We start from the raw sequence: 19272 nt of genomic DNA on the forward strand, positions 1-19272 counted from the left end.
GTCACTTCTGTCGACACACTGGAGCAGAGAGAGAAGCAGAAAGTAACCCGACGTTGATGTTGCCCCTCCTCTCACAAAAACTGGTGTGCGCGCGCACGCGTGTGTGTGTGTGTGTGTGTGTGTGTGTGTGTGTGTTTGTTTGTTGGGCAGAAGGAGAGACTGACAGACAGAGTAAGGAGGGGTTACAGGAGCTATTAGTGAGTGTTGTATTGAATCCTTTAAGCTAGGGTTGCAAATTTGAATAAACGGGAGACGGAGACAGACATAGACAGAGAGAGAGAGAAATGTTTGTTTTTAGAACACTGGCCTCTCCAGCACAAAACACATCATGTTCTCCTGCGCTAAAAAGCTGTAGGCAATCATGTGGACGGACGTTTGAGTGGCTGTGGCATGAAATAAAATGGTAAAGCACTATTAAAAAGAGAACAAAAGAGAAGGGTTGCACTGTTATTCTGTCGCTGCAGGATGTTAACCTTTAAGACTCTGCTGTTTTGACCTTTTAACCAAACTGGTGACGCAGTCTGCCCCAGTTGGTGGATGACCTTACTTTGATGGAATTATCACAGAGAAAAATGGTCCCATTCCACAAAACAATATTGCAAATGAAACGAGGAGTGTGCCATCAAACGGGCCTGGGCTGGGCATGTAAACATGATTTGATATGAGAAAATATGAGATGATTTATTGTGCATGTCCTGGTCCAGATTTACGGCACACTTATCACATCAACATTAGACTGTTGATTGATTTGCAAGAATAAAATATAAACTTTATTTATATTATTATTATTATTATTAGTGTGTTACTTTCTTATTTTGATATGGTGATGGTTATGTAGAAAACTATATTCGTGCGTCCATGAGCCATGAGATTCAGTTCTGCTCTCTCACCATTTGTCATGAACACAAATCGATATGAGGCTTTGACTCTGTCTCCATGACATGTGTGTGTTTGGCTTCGTGTTTCTTTGGTTTCCTGTCTCCCAGAAGCTTCTTGAATTTCTAGGACACTCTGGCATGTACTGCCTTTACTTGTTGTAATTCTAACTATTCGAAAACAATTATATTTAGCAGTGTTACTCACCCTGATTGTGAATGATACCACAGACCTTACCATATATGTTGAATTAGGCTCTGTATACTAAGGATAAATAACATATGAATGGTAAAATAGTCAAAGGAATAGTCTGACATCTTGGGATATGCACTTATTCGCTTTCTTGCTGAGAGCTAGATGAGGAGATTGATACCGCCATCATGTCTGTACAATAAATACTGAATGACGCTACAGCCAGCAGCCAGTTTGCTTAGCAGAAAGAGATGCTCATCACTTGGCACTTTTGTGAAACAATGAGACCACATGTGTATCGTATCGTGGCACGTTTTACGGTTCTTGTGATTCCAAGTGAAATGTCAAAATGTAACTGGAGAACTGGCTTCATGATGCTTCCTCTGGGCAGTGGCTTGTGAGGTTGTGTGTTAAAGCTCAACACTGAATGTATAATTAATGAGGGTCGTACAATCGTGTCTAGTCCTTGCTGGCATTTGCTTTGCATGGTAACATCATACGAAGGCTTCCTCCATGCACAAGCACTGAATTAGCATCTGCATATGTGAATGGGCTGGTTAAAGGTCTCAGTTTCATCAAAGGCTTCGTCCTTTGTTTTAATGTGTGAGTTGGAATGTATTTTTCCGGTGGAGTTACACGCAAGCAGACCTACCATCAAAAGCCCAACCCAGTATGTCGTATTTACATTCATGAAAGTGTTCAGAGTTGAAAGGAGGGCATAAGGGAAACCATAAAGGATGCACTGCTGCAGGGCAGGCGATGTATATTATTGCACAACAATACAAGCCATCACTCCTCGTACACACGTACACTGGCCTTTCACACAAATCCCCTCTTTCATCATTCCTTTCCTTAATATTCACACATATTTCCCTGTTTTCCTTGCCCATGAAAGCCCAACAGTCTCAGATCTTAAAATATGTTCTTACAATTCTTAAAAAATGAAAAACATTTTCTCGGTGTCTTCTCAATAAGAGGAACACCCTCATTCAGATTTTTGCCATCCAACGCTCTATGCACCCAAGGAATAATAAAAAAAAGAAAGAAAAAAAAAACACTAACAATGAAGCTCTCTCCTCTTCACTATATGAAGAAAAAAGCCCACAGGCTGCAGGGAAATGAGGTCATCTAGTTGGAGTCCCAGTAGCTGTTTGAATGGAGAAGGGCCACACTCAATAGCAGCCTCACATTTTCTGAAATTTCCTGGTGCATTCGGTTATTAACAAAGCCGTGGAGTTCATAAAAAGTGTAACAGAAGGAGAGGGAAAACTTCAATGTCACACTGCAAGTTTTGCTTTTCTCACAATCTCTGAATTAATTTTTCTCTGAGTATGACTGTATCCTACATCATGTGCTAATGGGCAAATGCTGATGACACTTAGACATTTACTGTAACTCTCCTCAGGGGCTGGAGCAAATTGTGATTTTATAATCTCTTCTGAGGACTCATCAAAGAGAGGCTATGATTCATTATTGTCCGGTTGGGATTTGGGCTTCCTGGACTCTGTTCAGGTACTGGCACTGATATTACCTCCAGATAAATTAGTTTGTGTGCGTCATGCTTTATCATTAGATTCAAGTTACAGAGCTATACATAATTTTTTGCAAAAAATAAATAACGAGAGATTCCACAGTACTTACTTACTTATAATTGTCAAAGACTCATCTAACCATCTGGATGAAAACACATTCCCTCTGCTGCATGATAAAAAAAAGATTTTTGAGTCAACACATTTTCTGGCTTGTTTTGTAAGACACAGGACAGATATAAGAAAATTATTTCGTATGAAAATACAATACAAAGTAATAGACAGTAAAGACACATAAGCCTGATAACTTTTTTAAAATTTTGTATCACGTCAAATACAAATTTGAACGTGTACTTGTGTCATTTGCAACTACCATCTTTGAAATTGGTAACAGTGGTGAAAGTTGGTTGGAAACAGGTTAAAGTTTTTTTGTTTGTTTTTTTTTGTTCAACCAGAATGTTAGAAGAGCCTTTGAGGATTTTGGAGGACCCACTGACACCTCCTCATATGCATCTGTTGAAAACGCTTTGGGAATCATTAGTCCGTGGCTCTGGTTAAATAGAAATGTCTGTTAAAATGCAGTTAGAGCCACCTCACTTACACACCACAAGACAGATCGAAGGTGTTGTCCTTTACTGAAAGGTCCCATTAAACGTCCATTCTTCAGCCACTGGTCACCATCTCTCATGTTTCGGTCTCTGCTTCATGGCTCTGCTGCCATCTGGAGGACTAATGTATGGCTTTTCCATCCAAAGACTCCTCACACACTCTCATCTCCCTCACAGACCTGCAGATGAGTCTCATTTAGAGAGCGCTTTTCGGGCTATGGCGTTAATACAGAGTGAGTGAAAATATCTTGTGACTAAATTGACGGGCAGACAAACGCAGCCTGTAACCAAATGGATGTTAAAACTGAAAACTAATGTGACAACTCAAAATAAACTTAACCAAAACTGAAAAACCGGAAGTTACCTAACCATGCCTGTAGTGTCTTGCAAATCAAAGTCACTCACTAAATGGATTAAAATGAATATAGCTTGGTCTACAGTTCCAGCTTTTGTGACTGAATAAACCATCCACTGGGAGTAACCACAACAAGTGATTTTATGTCATTTAGATGACAGATTTTTGGTGAATAAAATGGTGGAGAGTTGTCATCTGTGATTTATCTTTCAAATGTTGTAAGAAAATATTACAACTCGAGGTCCTTTCACAGGCTTTTTTCAGCACTTTCAACTGCGTCTCTTTTCATGAGAGTATGGAGTTTGCTCAGTTGTCATGGAGATGGCTGTGTTGTCATCACGTGACTTAATTGTGGGGCTTAATTAATATGTGGCCGAGGGGAGGACTATAGGGAGGGGTGGCCTCTTTTTGGAGCGTGTCGCTGACTCCTGGTTGACGCTATGACCGGTTTCTGGTGTTGTTGGGGTTAAGGAATTATTTAGTTCTGATTATGTGACCACTGATCTTTTGAATATAGGGCTTGATGTGATGTTTGAGGCTCACAGAATGAACTGCACTAAAGTAAAGACTGAATAATGGAAAGTAAATTTTTTGCAGCTATCTGCACAGTGTGCCTGTATAGCAATCATACACACACACACACACACACACACACACACACACACACACACACACACACACACACACACACACACACACACACACACACACACACACACACACACTAATAGGTCCCATTTGGAGGCCATAATCTGTGTGGAACATAATGAGCATCAGAGTGCTGACTAGCTGCCGTTTTATCATTCAACTCGCACTCATGAGGCTCCATCACTCGAAAGAGCCAGAGCATTTCCTGTTGCTTGGGGCTGCTGTGGCATGGTTGTGTCACGGCAACAATATTACATGTCCCTCCCCAGCCAGGAAAAAGACTAAAACATCTTACCTTCAAAACCTGACTAGTGTGCTTTACTGTGTGCTGATGATTTTTTGAAAAGGGGTTTGTACTGTTTACCTGATGGCATCTTCTTCCCACGTTTTGTACGTGCACAGGAAAATCTTTCCGTGTTCGCTTAGAGTGAACTGGAAAAAATTATGGTGCTGCTTTGCATGTTACAGGGGACATCTGCAATGGAAATTGTATGCAAAGTGAGGAGATGAATTGTGACCACATCTCAACCCTTTCCCATCCAAATTATACATAATACCATTGAGAATATGATGGTTCACTTGAGGTCCAACTAATTCTGATCATAATGTGTGGCACTGCTCTGCAACATGAAATGACTGATTTTGATTAATTTTTTCACCATATTTGCACCACGTGTGTCTATGTATAAGCGACATCATACAGTCATTTCAAAAATAATGACAGGACCCATGTAATAAGCATCATGCATATCCATTTTTATTCATCTACACTGCTCACGTCTCATCATTTGGAAATGACACATTCATGTTCTGTTCATTTCAGCTGTACAGTTTTGGCCACAGAGCTCTCAAGGTTGAATCACACAATCATCCGCCAGTCATTTGAATTCCTGGATGTGGTCATGGAGAAAGCTTAACCATAGGGTGTGACCCTCATTTCTGAGCCTCAGCTTATCTCTCCATCGCCTCACAGAGACGTTTAACACTAAAGGACAGCAGGCCTTCGCCATCAGGGCAACTGATTTTTGAGGACAATGTTGTTTAAATCTCTTAAATCTATAAATCTTTGGGTTAATTTTGACATGCGTGCTTTAATTCAGTGCTGTTTCTTTTGTATTGTTGTTTGTTCTGGCCCCGTTCTTCTTCCTGTGTAATGTTTTATGTAGAATTTGAGTTGATTTTGAAGCACTTTTTAACTTCAGATTATTTTCAACATGTGAATCTCCAAGAATAGCCTCTATAAGGAATAGGATCCATCCATACACTTTACTTTTTTAATGTTTTTGTCTGAATTTTTGTCCATTTTTCATACCTGGATCCTGAAGAGACATTATGCATTTTTATCTGCATTTTTTTAGAACTGGACTGACAAAGAAACGTTTTGACCTTTTGAACTTGAATTCGGGTATTAAGGGTTACTTTGGATTCAAACAAATTCAAGAAATGTTTAGTAAACATTGCAAAAAGGGGTAAAGAAAGAAACCAGAGTCTTTTCTCTTTCACCTGTATCCAAATATGTATTTACTTATTCTGTTTTAAGTCGTCAGATTCTCAAATAGCCAAACATTTCAGCACCAAAAGCTTTACTGTTGGAGCAGTTTGTCTGTATGAGCTGCTCATGCAAACATGTTACTGAGCATTGGCAGCTCATGGCAGAGGCTTTTAATGCAAATGAGAAGTGACAGCACAGCTGAACTATGCATTATACTGATCTCTCTCTCTCTCTCTCTGTTGCATTCTCACACAAAACAAACTTGCTACAATCTAATTGCAGCTGATTTGCCTGAATTGGCTCCTGAATGGCTACACACCAGAATTTTTTTAAACAATGTGCCCGGAAAACACTGCAACTGTAAACTGTAAAAACCTGACATGAAATTAAGAACTGGTCTATAAATTAAAGTAATCTGTGGAAGCCCATTTCCACCAGAAAAAAAAGGATTTAATAGATGAAGATAGGGCGGGTTAAAAATGACAACACATGTGATGAGTAAAAATTATGATTCAAGAATCATTACTTCCAAAATCAGAATGAGAAAGTAAGTCCCTTTATTCACTAATTAAATCAAAACTATAAGATGATAAATCAAAATTATGAGATCAAAATCAATATTTTGACTTATCAATTCAGAACTTTGATTTAATAAATCAAAATTTAGGCAAAATTTATGAAATACAAAGTTGAAAATATAACTTAGTAAGTAAAAATGACCAGATTGGCATTCTAAATCAATATTTTGATGAATTAAATCAAAATTATGAAACTACCAAGTCAAAATAGTGAAGTGGACATAATTTTGTCTTATCAAATCAAATTTTATCAGATACAAAGTCTAAATTTTCACTATTTGGAAAAAGTATCAGAAAATTTTTTATTTTTATTGAGCTCAACGTTTTATGTGTAGGTGTATGCAAAGGTTTTTGCAACCCAGGGCAAATGACATATTCTGTTGATTTTTGAAGTGAATAGACACAGTAGATACCCCTGCAACAAACAGACATTAGATTACATGGCCGTGAAATTACTTTTAGGCTGTCTTGCACACACAGCACGTTTGAGATCTAACCACAGCTTTTCAATGATTTTCAGGTCAGGGGGACTGTGGGGGGCATTTCTAAAGCTTCAGCATGTGTTTTTTGAAGTAGTTCCTGGTGGATTTTGAGGTCTGCTTTGGATCATTTTCCTGTTGTAGAGTCGAGCCTATTTTCAATTTAACTTTCTTGACTGACTGCAGGACATCCAAATCCAGAATTTGCTGATTTTTAGTGGAATCCATTCTTCCCTCTATTCATTCAGTGCTTCCTGTGCCAATGGCTGCCACACAAGCCCAAAGCAGAATATTTCCATATGGGCTTAACCGTTTTCAAGGTTTTCAAGTTCTTCTCCTCAAATACAGCTCCTCTCTTTTCTCCGAAACAACTGTTGCTTATCCAGATGTTGCTTTGCATTCTTCAGACTTTGACTTTTGTTATGATGTCACAGGTTTGTCCCTCTGACGACTCTTCCATGTAGATCCTGTTTGTGCATCAATGCTGTGCAGTGGGCTGGTGCAACACCGTTCCTGTTACAGCTAAACCTTCCTACAGCTCCTTTGCATTCACTTGGGGGTTTTACTTCACTTTTCTGCCTAGCAGATGTGCAGTTTTACCTGACAGTTTTCTTGGTCTTTCAGATCTTGTCTCGACTTCCAAAGTTCCTCTTATTTCTTAATGACACTTTATGGGTGGTGGAAATTTCGAGCCGGGAGTGCTCTGAGATCTGTCAATAGCCTTCCCTGCTTTGTGGGCATCAATTAGCATCCTTTTCAGATTCAGTTCCTCAGAGGAGCCCCGATTTGATGAGTGTTACCACAAGGTTTGTAGCTGACTAAACCTAATGACAAATCTTGATTTGCCTTAAAAGTCCTGACGAATCAGGTAAGTTCTTCATGTTTTACAGATAGTAGGGTGAGCAAACCTTTCCACATGCAACAATTACTGTTCATTTTTTGTGTATTTTTTAAATTAAAGCAATACAAAGTAACAGCGCATTAATGTTTGGACAAATGCTGACATTTAATGTCTGTTTTCTGCAGGGCTTGTATTTACTTCTATCCACGTCAAAAAAAAATCAACCAAATATGAGATGTGACAGCAGACAGGCCTCAATATCAGAACGAAGATTAAAATTTTGAAAGAAGCTCGTTGCTCTTTTACGCATGCGCAGTTCACGGGCGTGTTGGAAGAAGAACAGGAAGCGAATATATTTCAGACTCGGACTCAGGGTAGATGTTTGCTCCACCCTGCTCCGTTTTCTCCGTGAGTGCTTTGGAAGCAAATAAGAACGTCAGACGTCCTGAAAGCCGTACTTTGTGGTTAACTAATATCTGAGACGTCGTGGTTGTGAGATCGGTTGCTTGAGTGCGAGGAAAGGGCGTGTTTGAATCTCAACTGTTGGAGAAACAGACTGCCTCCGCCTCCACCTCCACCTCCTCCTCCTCCTCGCTGGATGCTAGCTCGGTAGCCTTTGCATGTCGCTGCACTCGTAGTTAAAGTTGCGTTGTAGTCTGTGTCTTTCTTAATTAACTTGTTCGGAGGTCAGCGCAGAAGAAGATGGGATGTACTCTGAGCACGGACGACAAGGCGGCGCAGGAGCGGAGCAAGATGATCGACAAGAACCTGCGGGACGACGGAGAGAAGGCGGCCCGGGAGGTCAAGCTGCTGCTCCTCGGTGAGAGAAATACGCAGGGACAGAGGCGCAGGGTCTCGGTCTGTTCGCTGGAGAGGGACGTTCCTCCTTCCCACCGCTCGCTGCAAACTTATATTCAACATGTATAAAAGCATGTTTGTGGTTTAGCTAAATTAAAGATATATCGTTAAATAACTTGACGGAACAAGTGGCAGAGTTAGAGACGTTTCACGGCTTTCTATGAATGGCACGGTGGAGGCGCAGTTAGCTAAAAAAGTTGGAGCCGCTGGAGTTCATGTCGTTTTTTCACCTCAGCAAATTAAATCAGCTCAGACAATAAACTAATTAACAGTCAACTGTGAGATTAGTTTTAATCCCAGAGCAACCAGCCGCTAAATCGGTGAGCTAATTTAGCTAAGCAGTTAGCTCCTTAGCTAGGTTAGCGCCCCGACGCTAGCTCGAATTAGTTAGCTAGCAGAAATCTTGAATTTGTTTATGAGATTTTATCTTTCAACAAGTCTGAAATGTCTGTACTGCTGTGGTTAGCGTATCAGACCACCTTCATTGTTATGATTTAAATGGAAGTAGCTAGCCGTCTTCCTGTTTCGCATTTAAAAAAAAAAAAAAAAAAAAAAACGTACTTCAGGTCGGTTCACACTCTAAAAACAAGCGACCCATCTGCCACACCGGATGAAACTAGCTGATGTTTTTAAACATCAGATTTTCCATCATCACTACGCAAAAGTTTTTGTCTTTGTAAATATCAGTTAATGCAGTTAATGTAGTGGGTTTAGAGACAATGCAACCTATGCTGCTTAACTAATCTGAATGTTTCTGCTTAACTCTGGACCTTGGAGAAAGACTATCCTATCCGCAATTTCTCAAGAATAATACACAGTACTTTTTATTCATTACCATTATGTATAATGTAATGGTATCTATCTGTACGTCAAATATTCATTTTATACTATGTGCAATCCAAAATGAGGTTAGTTTTGATAGGTTGTCAGAGGGGAAAAACACTAGTGTGGTCATTTGAATGTTGCGGCCAGGCAGGCAGACTCCCATTTCATCCAGCTAAAACAGGAATCAAGACTGTTTAAAAGACAGCATTAAACATTCTATGACGATGAAACAATAGTTTAATCTTACAGACTATATCCATATCCAAATCCCTATATCAGTATTGTATCTCCAAGATTTATTGGGAATGTTTAATTTTTTTCAAAGTAAGCTGCCACACCTCCTCTCAGTTCTTCCTGTGCTGGTAGCTAGTAACCATTGCTGGCTGTTCCAGTCAGGAAAAGACGGTCTAGAGGTTGCATAGCAACCTGTTCAGCCTGGCTGACAGCAGTAAGGATCTGTGGCAACTATACACACAACAGCGACAGTGCATGCTAACTGGACACCTGCATGGGCCATGTAGTGTACAAGCTTTTTGGAAGATGCAGCGGTACTGTGCATATTTTAGTTAAATTTTTTTTCTCAGGCAGGTCTTTGTGTCTGTGGCACCACTTTTTTTCACACGTGACTTCACCACAAACACATACACTGTACAATGCCCAGCCACAGCAGTAGGTTCTTGTATATGCCTGCGTCATTTGAGATGGATTAGAATTTTCATTGTTTTGTTTTGTTTTTTTCATGTCACCATTCCCACAAGCACCTGCAGGAGACACGTGGGGTTGGTTTGTGGGTTTATCATCTGATGGGGATATTACCATATATCTTTGAACACATAGGTGTTGTTTACTTCCACATTTGTGAGTTTGGATGTCTTTTATAATGTTTGTGTGTGTGTGTGTGTTTGTTTAGAGAGAGAGGCAGCTTGTGCGTATTTCAGTTTGCTGCAAGGCATCCCACGGGGGGTGTTTGCATTAATGCAGTAATTTGCAAACAACATGCTTTAGAGATGAGTGTTTTGAGCAGGGGGACTGCCTCAGATGTAGACTTTGTATTGCACAAGTACAAATGCAAATCATAAAGATTGATCTTTGTTTTTTGTGTAGTGGCATTTTCGTGGTACAGTAGCAGAGAAAGGGGCAGACAAGAGATGCTTGCTCATAGTTTATTGTTTTTATATCTGCATCTCATGTAGCCTGAGAGGAATGTGTGTTCCGTGGTCTAGGCAGTTTAGCCCAATCAGACGACATAGCTCAGTGACAAACTTGAACCGTTTTACCTTTTCTCCTTTTTGCCATAATTGGCAGCCATTAAACCCTTCAATTTCAGCAGCTTAGTGAGGCGTGAGCATGTGTTTTGGAATTAATTTTAAGTGCATTATGATGTTTGTGGTAATATTAGCTCTGTGTGTGCGCGGTGTGTGGCTGTTTATCATATGGGACGCTGAATTGATGAACATTTCTCCTCACCAGGGAGCTGCGAGTCCCTGCAGAGGTAAGGTAATTAAAATGTTGTGTGCTCAGTTGAAAACACCCCTGGATCTCAAGGGGAGCAGCGGGAGAACCATATGAAAGACTGTGCACCCAACACTTCTTTGGCTAATTCACATGGATGTCAGATTTACACCATTGTATGTTTCCTATATTTCATAACTTTTACCTTTAAGGCTGCAATGCTGTCGTACTGCCTCTTGTAGCGTTGTATATTGATGACACATAAATCAAACGGTCCATATGAGATGCATCTGACAGCTTTGAATCCAACCAGTCAGTTTGATGCAGCATGAGTTTCTAACCCAGGGATGTTTAAGCTTTGTATAATCTCATTGATGGGAGGATCCAGTTGATTAATCCAATTGCACTGTGACCTGGCCAAACCAGGCCTTAGACACTTCTTCAATGCATTCTGTGGCAGTGTAGCCTCTGATATGCTACAAATGAAAGTAAATAAAATTTGTAAAAAATTGTATTTTGCAAAGACTTTTGTTTTGGGTGTGAGTTTTAAGATGATATGCTAAAACATTAATTTAGCATCATAGGCGTGATTGTGTTTTGACTGCTAAGGCTGCACAGTGACTTAAAATACTGATTGGTGTAGGTCTGGGTTTAAAGGGAAATAATTTTCACTCTAATTTTGCAGAATCGGACGGTTGCAAAATCTTTGTAACCTCTGTGAAAATCCAACCAATGTAGCTCCAAATAACTGTTGTCCAAGCTAACAAAGATCATCTACAAGAAGACAACGATGTACGTTATAGTGACGTGTTTTTTAAGGGATTATTTTCTTCTCGGGAACATCACCTGTCACTGAATGGGAAGCAGAGGAATAAAACAGAAACCTTTGACAAAAACGAATGCATAATTTTACTGGGATTTACATATTTGTTTCTTACAGGTTTTAAGTCTGATCATGTTTGTTCACACAGCACCTAAATAAATGACAGGAGACGCCTAGACAACCAGCACAAATGTAAACCAGAATGATGCTTTTAAGTTTTCTGATACCAGACAGACAAATGAAGCTTCATGACAGAAATCTGTGCAAGTAGTGTGTTTATATCACACTTGTCAGCAATGAACCTGCGGTGACTTTTAGAGGATGCTGTACATACTGTGCCTCCTTTTCCGCGATGTGTACGTAAAATAATGAACATCATGTCACTGTATCGACTGTAATTTTTTGTCCCATCTATGTTGTTTCAGGTGCTGGAGAGTCTGGGAAAAGTACAATTGTGAAACAGATGAAGTAAGTGTGGACGAGCAGCATCACGTTTAACGACACATCAAGCACGACTGAAACACTTCAAGTATTGTTTGTTCAGAGTCCCAATGACTACACAGAGAGCTAATGACACACTTTACTATATATGCACCAGATCACTCGATACAGCTGTGATTGTTAGTAATCAACAGGTGAAACACCCTTTACACACTTACTTGCTGTGACAGAAATCATTCCTTTATTCACTCCTTCACTTATCTGTACTTACCTATAATAATGGAGACTTTGTTTTTTACCGTAGAGTGAGCCATAAATTGAGATTTCAGAAACCTATTGACTTGCGTCATCACTCACAAGTTTAACGTTACATAACTGCAGTTTTATGTTTTTCTTAGAGTTCTATGAAAAAGCAGTGTACATGTTATGGGCTTTACATTTTTGGTCCCATTGTTTGAAGTTTGTGATACTACTACTACTACTACTACTACTAATTTTACACTTAAAAATTGGACACTGATAAAATTGTGAAAAATGTATGTAGCTAACTAGGTAGTAAACAGGTAGTATTTCACAGCCATAATTCCTTCCATATTTGGTCAACAAGCTTCCACTTTAGATGGGAAAAAATTTAATTAAAATAAATTGTCAATTTTACGTCTGTCAAGTTTTCCAAATATAAGTATATCAAACAGTTGAATAAACTTAGAGAACGGTCAAATTTCATGACAAATCGGAACAAAAAATCTAAATCCAGATCCAGAAAACAGACTTAAAACACACTCCACAGCCATTTTCAGCCAGTAACTGCCTGTTGATCATACTATCTTACGAACATGTCCGTGCTACTCTGAGAGAACTGCTAATGTCGTGTCTTTGTGTGCCAGGATCATCCATGAAGCGGGCTACTCAGAGGAGGAGTGTAAGCAGTACAAGGCCGTGGTCTACAGCAACACCATCCAGTCCATTATCGCCATCATCAGAGCTATGGGACGCCTCAAGATTGACTTTGCTGATCCAGCCAGAGCGGTGAGTGAAGGGAAAACAGAGCTGGCATCAAGCTGTTTTTGGGATAATACAGGTTGTATTTCTGTTCTAATGTATAGCTCAGTGCCGTAAGGGAAACAGCTACTTAGTCATATGTCATCGTGCCCTACTGGGGCAGTTTACTTTTTACTCCGTCCTCTGCAGCAGGTCAGATGGAGCTGGTAGGGGTTTAGTATCACATTCAAAAAAAAGCTGAAGTTTACTGACATGACAACTGTCCGTGGGTCCTTCAGTTCAAACGGTAAGCCTGCTGTGCTGCAAACCAGGACATTGGCTGGTACTTGTATGTACATGTACAAAAAAGCTGCCTGACAACAACATTAGTTTTACAGTAATAATCAGCAATATTTCTGTTTTCCTTGCTTTTTGGTGACTTTGTGGGTTGTAGTGTAGTGTACTGTAGTGTATTATTACCATGCGCTGCAAATAAATACAGTGCAGACTGCTGAGTAATTTATTTCTTCTTTATTCTAAACAGACTCCTGTTTCATTTTCCAAATTTGTTTTTTTTTTCCGGGCATAACAAGAGGCTTAGTCATTGCCTCAGCGTGACTGGCCTGGCTCTGTCATCGTGACCAATTTTACACGCAAAGCTTTTCTTTCCTGATTTTCTGCTCTTACAGATATCAATTTTTGGCCACTGACCTGCTTAAGACACTGTGCAGCTTTTGAAATCTAATTTTATGCAAAGTGGCATGGCTAGAATGACCAAAACAGACACATTAATTTGTCATTTTTAATTAATCTGTTAATTACCTACGACAAGGAGGTTATGATTTCACCCGTGTCTGTTTGTTGGTTTGTTTGTTTGTTTATATGTCAACAAGATTACGTAAAAAGCACTGAACCAATTTGCACCAAACTTGGTGGAGGAATAGATCATGGACCAGGGAAGAACCCGTTAAATTTTGATGCGGATCCGTTAATTAATCTTAATTTTTAATCACTTTCCCTAACATTGCCAGAGAGGGCATTTTTTGATATTTTTGTCAAATTCTCAGGAAATACTGGATCTTGATGTAAAAAGTGAGACATATTTATGGTGTAAAGATCTGAGTTTGTACAGTTTGGTGCAGATCCAGATAATAATCCTGATCTGATGGAAGAAAATGCTGAATCTGCATTACACAAAGTTGTGATTACTATGAATTATGACAAATAAGTAATTTATGTTATCAGACTACTTCCTTTTTCCTTTTATTTTTCTATTATAAGAGCTAGACAGAGATGTTTAGGATTGCTTGGCCGTGGCGGAAGTCTGCGCTCTCCTGAGTGCCATTCTAGTTTGTTCTCAAACAGTGCTGTTTGTAAGTGGCAGAAATCTTTTAGTGTGATTTTTATGAGAAATGACTGCCAATGATTAGGTCGAAATTCAGTCAGTTAGGATCACACTCACGCCAACTGTGATGCAATTTAGCTGTGATAAATACAATAAATGTTGTTCCTTTTGACAATAAATGCACTGTGAACATTTTTCATCTTCAGAGTTTTAACAAAATGTAAAATTAACAATTGGTAACTAAAAAATAGATATACTGTACTCGCTGACATAATAGCAGACATAAATTCAAAAAATTGGGGATCTTGGTTTAAATTGGAGTGGCTTTGTCTTGTCAGGATGATGCGCGGCAGCTGTTCGTCCTGGCGGGTTCAGCAGAGGAGGGCTTCATGACAGGCGAGCTGGCCGGGGTCATCCAGCGGCTATGGAAGGACGGAGGAGTTCAGGCCTGCTTCAGCCGCTCCCGAGAGTACCAGCTCAACGACTCTGCAGCATAGTGAGCAGGATGCACTGACACATACACAGGAACTAATGTGAACCTGTACCTGACAGAATAAATCCCATTCTTTACTCTGTTTTTTTTGTATCTGGTGTCAATCTTTATCCTTTTTGTCTCTTGACTTTTTTCTGTACAAAGCTACCTGAATGACTTGGACAGGATATCCCACGGTGCTTATGTACCCACCCAGCAGGATGTGTTGAGGACCAGAGTCAAAACTACTGGTATTGTGGAAACACACTTCACTTTCAAGGACCTGCACTTCAAGTGAGTACAACCACCATAGCTGAGTCACTGCCGATTTGTTCAGTGATCCAGATAGGTTCTGTGTTGTTCTCAATGGTGGCTGTAGATGCTGGTCGGAAAGAAAAAGTCAGACCAATTACAGCTCTGGGGGGGGGGGTCATCTTTTTACATGGCTAATTAGCTACATACATGAAAAATAGTGACAAAAAACAAGTGTGCGTGAGATTAATGCAGCTGCTTGAGTTGTAAGTCAACATGCGGGAAAAAATTAATCAACATATTTTTTTTTTAACCAAGGTAAAAAATGTTAGCTGCTCAGCAGGACGGATACATCACTTGCTGCTGATTAGCAAGGGCAAAACAAAACCAAACAGATATTGACTAACTTGAGCATCATTTCAGGCTGAATGAATTAAGTGAAACAAAATGTCAATTCAATTGGATTACCAGGCCATAGCTTAGACAACAGGGGAGAAAAAAAATTCCCACTGCCCGAATCAAATTAAGATCATAGTCTGGGCATGTTGTCCTAAACTGATCCACGCTTCAATAAAGCATCAGTAGAAGTGGTAAGGGTCTGACACTGACAGGAGTGTCAGAGTTGAAATGCATGTTTAGGACTGAAAATGTGTTGTATGTGTGCTACAGTAATTTAACAGTGTGTTTCTGTGATCTCCCTGCAGAATGTTTGATGTAGGCGGACAGAGATCAGAGAGGAAGAAGTGGATCCATTGTTTTGAGGGAGTCACCGCCATCATCTTCTGCGTGGCTTTGAGTGACTACGACCTGGTGCTGGCTGAAGACGAGGAGATGGTAAGACCTGTCTGACCTTAACAAAACCCTGAGATTCATTACATCCCCTTTATTCATCTTTTTTGGAATTCAGCTTCTGCATCTTCTCTGGTTGGTTACCATTGTTTGTCTCTCCTCTCATTCAGAACCGAATGCATGAGAGCATGAAGCTGTTCGACTCCATCTGCAACAACAAGTGGTTCACAGACACCTCCATCATCCTCTTCCTTAACAAGAAAGACCTGTTTGAGGAGAAGATCAAAAAGAGCCCTCTGACAATCTGCTACCCAGAATATGCAGGTGAGAGAGGGAAAGATGTACAGATGTCACTCGTATGCAGTTTGGGTATTTTATACATGCAAATACTGTACTTTGTACAGGGATGGCTTAACGATGAGTAAGTTAAAAAAGCAACATGTAGTCTAAATAATTTTTCTACAAAAAAACATGTCATCACTGTAATTTGAAAAGTGCTATAAACACACTAAAAATCTATACATAGGGGGTTTAAAACCTGTGGTTTTTTTGTATTTGGTGCTGTTTGCTTTTTAGACTCAGGTCTGCAGGTCCAGGACATAAAGTACTTGCTCACATTTTGTCATCCATGTTTTTAAACACTCAGCCTGTCTGCCTCTTGTGGCCACACAAAGGGGGGGTAGTCTCTACAGCTGACAGAAAGATCTTTCTTTATTGTCCTCAATGCTCTGCTCTTTAACCGTGTGGGCTGCTTCATGTTTAGACAATATGTCCTTGTCAGGTTCCAAACGTGTCCAACCTTTCCCATCAGTTGTGCCCCAGTAAGAAAACTGACCATTGTCAGATGAAATGGAGCAAAGCAGTTCAGTGTCAGTAAAGTTTTCTCTGTAGCATGCTGTTCAAACTGCTATTGCTAACAGTTTAGCAACGAGTCAATTTGTAAATACATTTACTGCAGCCGGGTTAGATAAAAACAACACTAAGAAGTTTGAAGTCCAAATAAAATTAAAAAAATATTAATTTGAACAAAATTACAAGGGGTAGCGCTGCGATTTTACACATGAAGTTTGGTTTGCTTGTTGTGAGGAGTACTACTCAGCCGTATAATGTCTTCTGGATCCAGTGTTTTTGGAGCTTGACCTATATTAGGGACTAAACATCAGGATATATTGGACTCCTCTGCGTCAGTTTTAAAAAAATCTTTGGCGACTTTATTACGTACACCTGTATAATCTAATGCAATTCAGTACAGCAGCTCTGCCATAAATTCTACCTTTACAAAGTTTACAACGTTCAGTTTTTGGTGACAGTGTTGGAGATGTGTATATTTAATTATTATTGAATTATTTATTATTAAGGTATTAGTCAAAGTTGTTATTATCAAGCAAACAAAAAAAATCTGGCATTATGTAGTCTACAGTTTTATTTATTTTTTTGTTTTGTTTTACAGTAAAAAAAGGTTTATTTTATGTGTGCGTGCGCGCATGCGTGTGTGCGTGCTGTTCTTTTTCCTCCTCCTTTGTCCCCCCTCCTTTAGGCTCCAACACTTATGAGGAGGCAGCAGCTTATATTCAGTGCCAGTTTGAGGACCTGAACAAGAGAAAGGACACCAAGGAGATCTACACCCACTTCACCTGTGCCACCGACACCAAGAATGTGCAGTTTGTGTTCGATGCCGTCACTGACGTCATCATCAAGAACAACCTGAAGGACTGTGGCCTTTTCTAAAGGTAATGTCTGCTGCTTCAAGGACAAGCTGAATGAAGCGTGGTCTGTCACATTTTTTGCCTCTAATCATGGTGTGTTGTTTGTTTTTGTTTTTGTTTTTTATTTCTGTTCAGGCAGCTTGGTGGCCGAATTACCAAGTGACTTTATTCAAGGGGAGTCTGACTGGAGGGATTGTCATGGACCCTGCCGAAAATGTCACTTTTAATCTCTTATTAACTTATGTTCATCTCTAAAAGTTTTAAAGACGGTGTGTAGAAAAAACGTTTTGTGTAAAATATTTGTACAACTGTCTATGCCCGGGGATTTTTCACGGTTTTTAAAATGTGCTTATTTTACCTTATCATTATTTTTCAATTTTTATATAAAAAGGGGGGCCTTCACTTTTGTTTGTTTTTTTTTTTTTTTTTTTTTTTTTTTTGTCGTCCATGAATGAACACTTTTTGTGTTTTGTATTTGTAGGTGCTTGTGCCTTGCATGCCTTAGTTGCAGTGTTTTCTTTTTGTTTGACTTAGATGTTAGTTTAATGTAGCTTTTACCATTCAACTCTTCCCAAACTTCCTGGAATCCATTTTATCAATTTTTTAATCTGATTATTTCATTGTTGCATCATTTATGCCTCCTTGTACAAACCAAGTAAGACCAAGTCATTCTGTAGACCAAATTCACTCTGACTCTGACATACTGTGAGAGCCGTGTGTAAACCTTCCCGCTGTGGTTTGCATGTGTGCTGCGAGTTGGAGCTTTGTTTTGATTGAGGCCAAAAGCCGGTGTGATTGTGAGCGATTGCGTGTTTCAGTGCGTGCACAATTTAAAACAAAGGGACTTTATTACTCTTGTCATCCTCCTTTCAAAGTTTTATTTTTCTAAACGACCAAAAAGAAGCTACTCTCTCTCTCTAATGAGCGCACGTTGTTGGTGCGCTGCTATAAACTAAAACATTCCTGATTGAATAATTAAGTACAGAGAAGCTTTGACAAGAGGATGCCAATGGCGGCCTTGTAGCAGACAGTAGGACCATATGTAGATTTGTGTTCAGTGCATAAACAGACAAACAGGTGGCTGGGTACAAGTGCACTGTTGTTGATTATGATCTGTGATGGTTTCAAGTTACATATCCCCCCTAGACCCCCAACCCTCTGTTTCCATTGGATGGGGACGTTAGTGGACTAATATCCATGATTTTGCTAATAAAAGAGGTGCTATGGTGAAACCATGGCAACTTATGCAACACCTTTTTCTGTCTGTTTTATTAATAGAGAAAATAGATTAATAGAGAAAATAGATGACATGATAGTTGTAGTTGTTTCCTCTTAAATCACTTGAGAGAACTGTTTATTTGATTTTTCTCGTCCCTTGATAATAAATGTGATATACTGCCTTTCATACATGAAATGTACTCTACAAAATAGGTAAGTAGTAATGCACATTTTGGTAAATTGCATGTTGGACCACGATTGGCTTCCAAACTAGTTGTGATGTGAAAAAAATCCAATCCGTATGTACATGTCTTAATCTGATATTTAAAGTGAGTGCAGAGAAACTGCCCCCTTCAGGAGATAGAAATATCAAACTCCTCCCATACATCATTCTGCACAGTGAAGATGAAAAAATACAAATGAAGAAACAAGAGGTAAAGTATATTTTTGAGTGGAGGGGGACTTTAGTATTTGTCTTAAAACCAACTGGAAAGCAGTGCAGGGGTCGATAT

The 19272-nt window shown here is 39.5% G+C and overlaps 1 protein-coding gene across 2 annotated transcripts; it reads left to right on the forward strand.

Annotated features, from left to right (window-relative positions):
• Positions 1–7928: 7928 nt before the first annotated feature.
• Positions 7929–18797, forward strand: LOC120793022 (guanine nucleotide-binding protein G(i) subunit alpha-1). Of its 2 annotated transcripts, none has more exons than XM_040132600.1 (9): positions 7929–8418; positions 11982–12024; positions 12885–13026; positions 14662–14819; positions 14961–15089; positions 15752–15881; positions 16007–16160; positions 17374–17566; positions 17682–18797. In XM_040132600.1, the coding sequence occupies exons 1-8, from the start codon at positions 8301–8303 to the stop codon at positions 17562–17564; spliced, it is 1065 nt and encodes a 354-aa protein (XP_039988534.1). In that variant the 5' UTR covers positions 7929–8300; the 3' UTR covers positions 17565–17566; positions 17682–18797. The 2 variants fall into 2 exon arrangements, with proteins under 2 accessions (XP_039988534.1, XP_039988533.1); XM_040132599.1 differs by having other exon boundaries at positions 7930–8418; positions 17678–18797.
• The last annotated feature ends 475 nt before the right edge of the window (positions 18798–19272 follow it).

Source organism: Xiphias gladius, chromosome 8 (genome assembly GCF_016859285.1).
Source record: "Xiphias gladius isolate SHS-SW01 ecotype Sanya breed wild chromosome 8, ASM1685928v1, whole genome shotgun sequence".
In the NCBI taxonomy this organism is placed as follows: Eukaryota; Metazoa; Chordata; class Actinopteri; order Istiophoriformes; family Xiphiidae; genus Xiphias; species Xiphias gladius.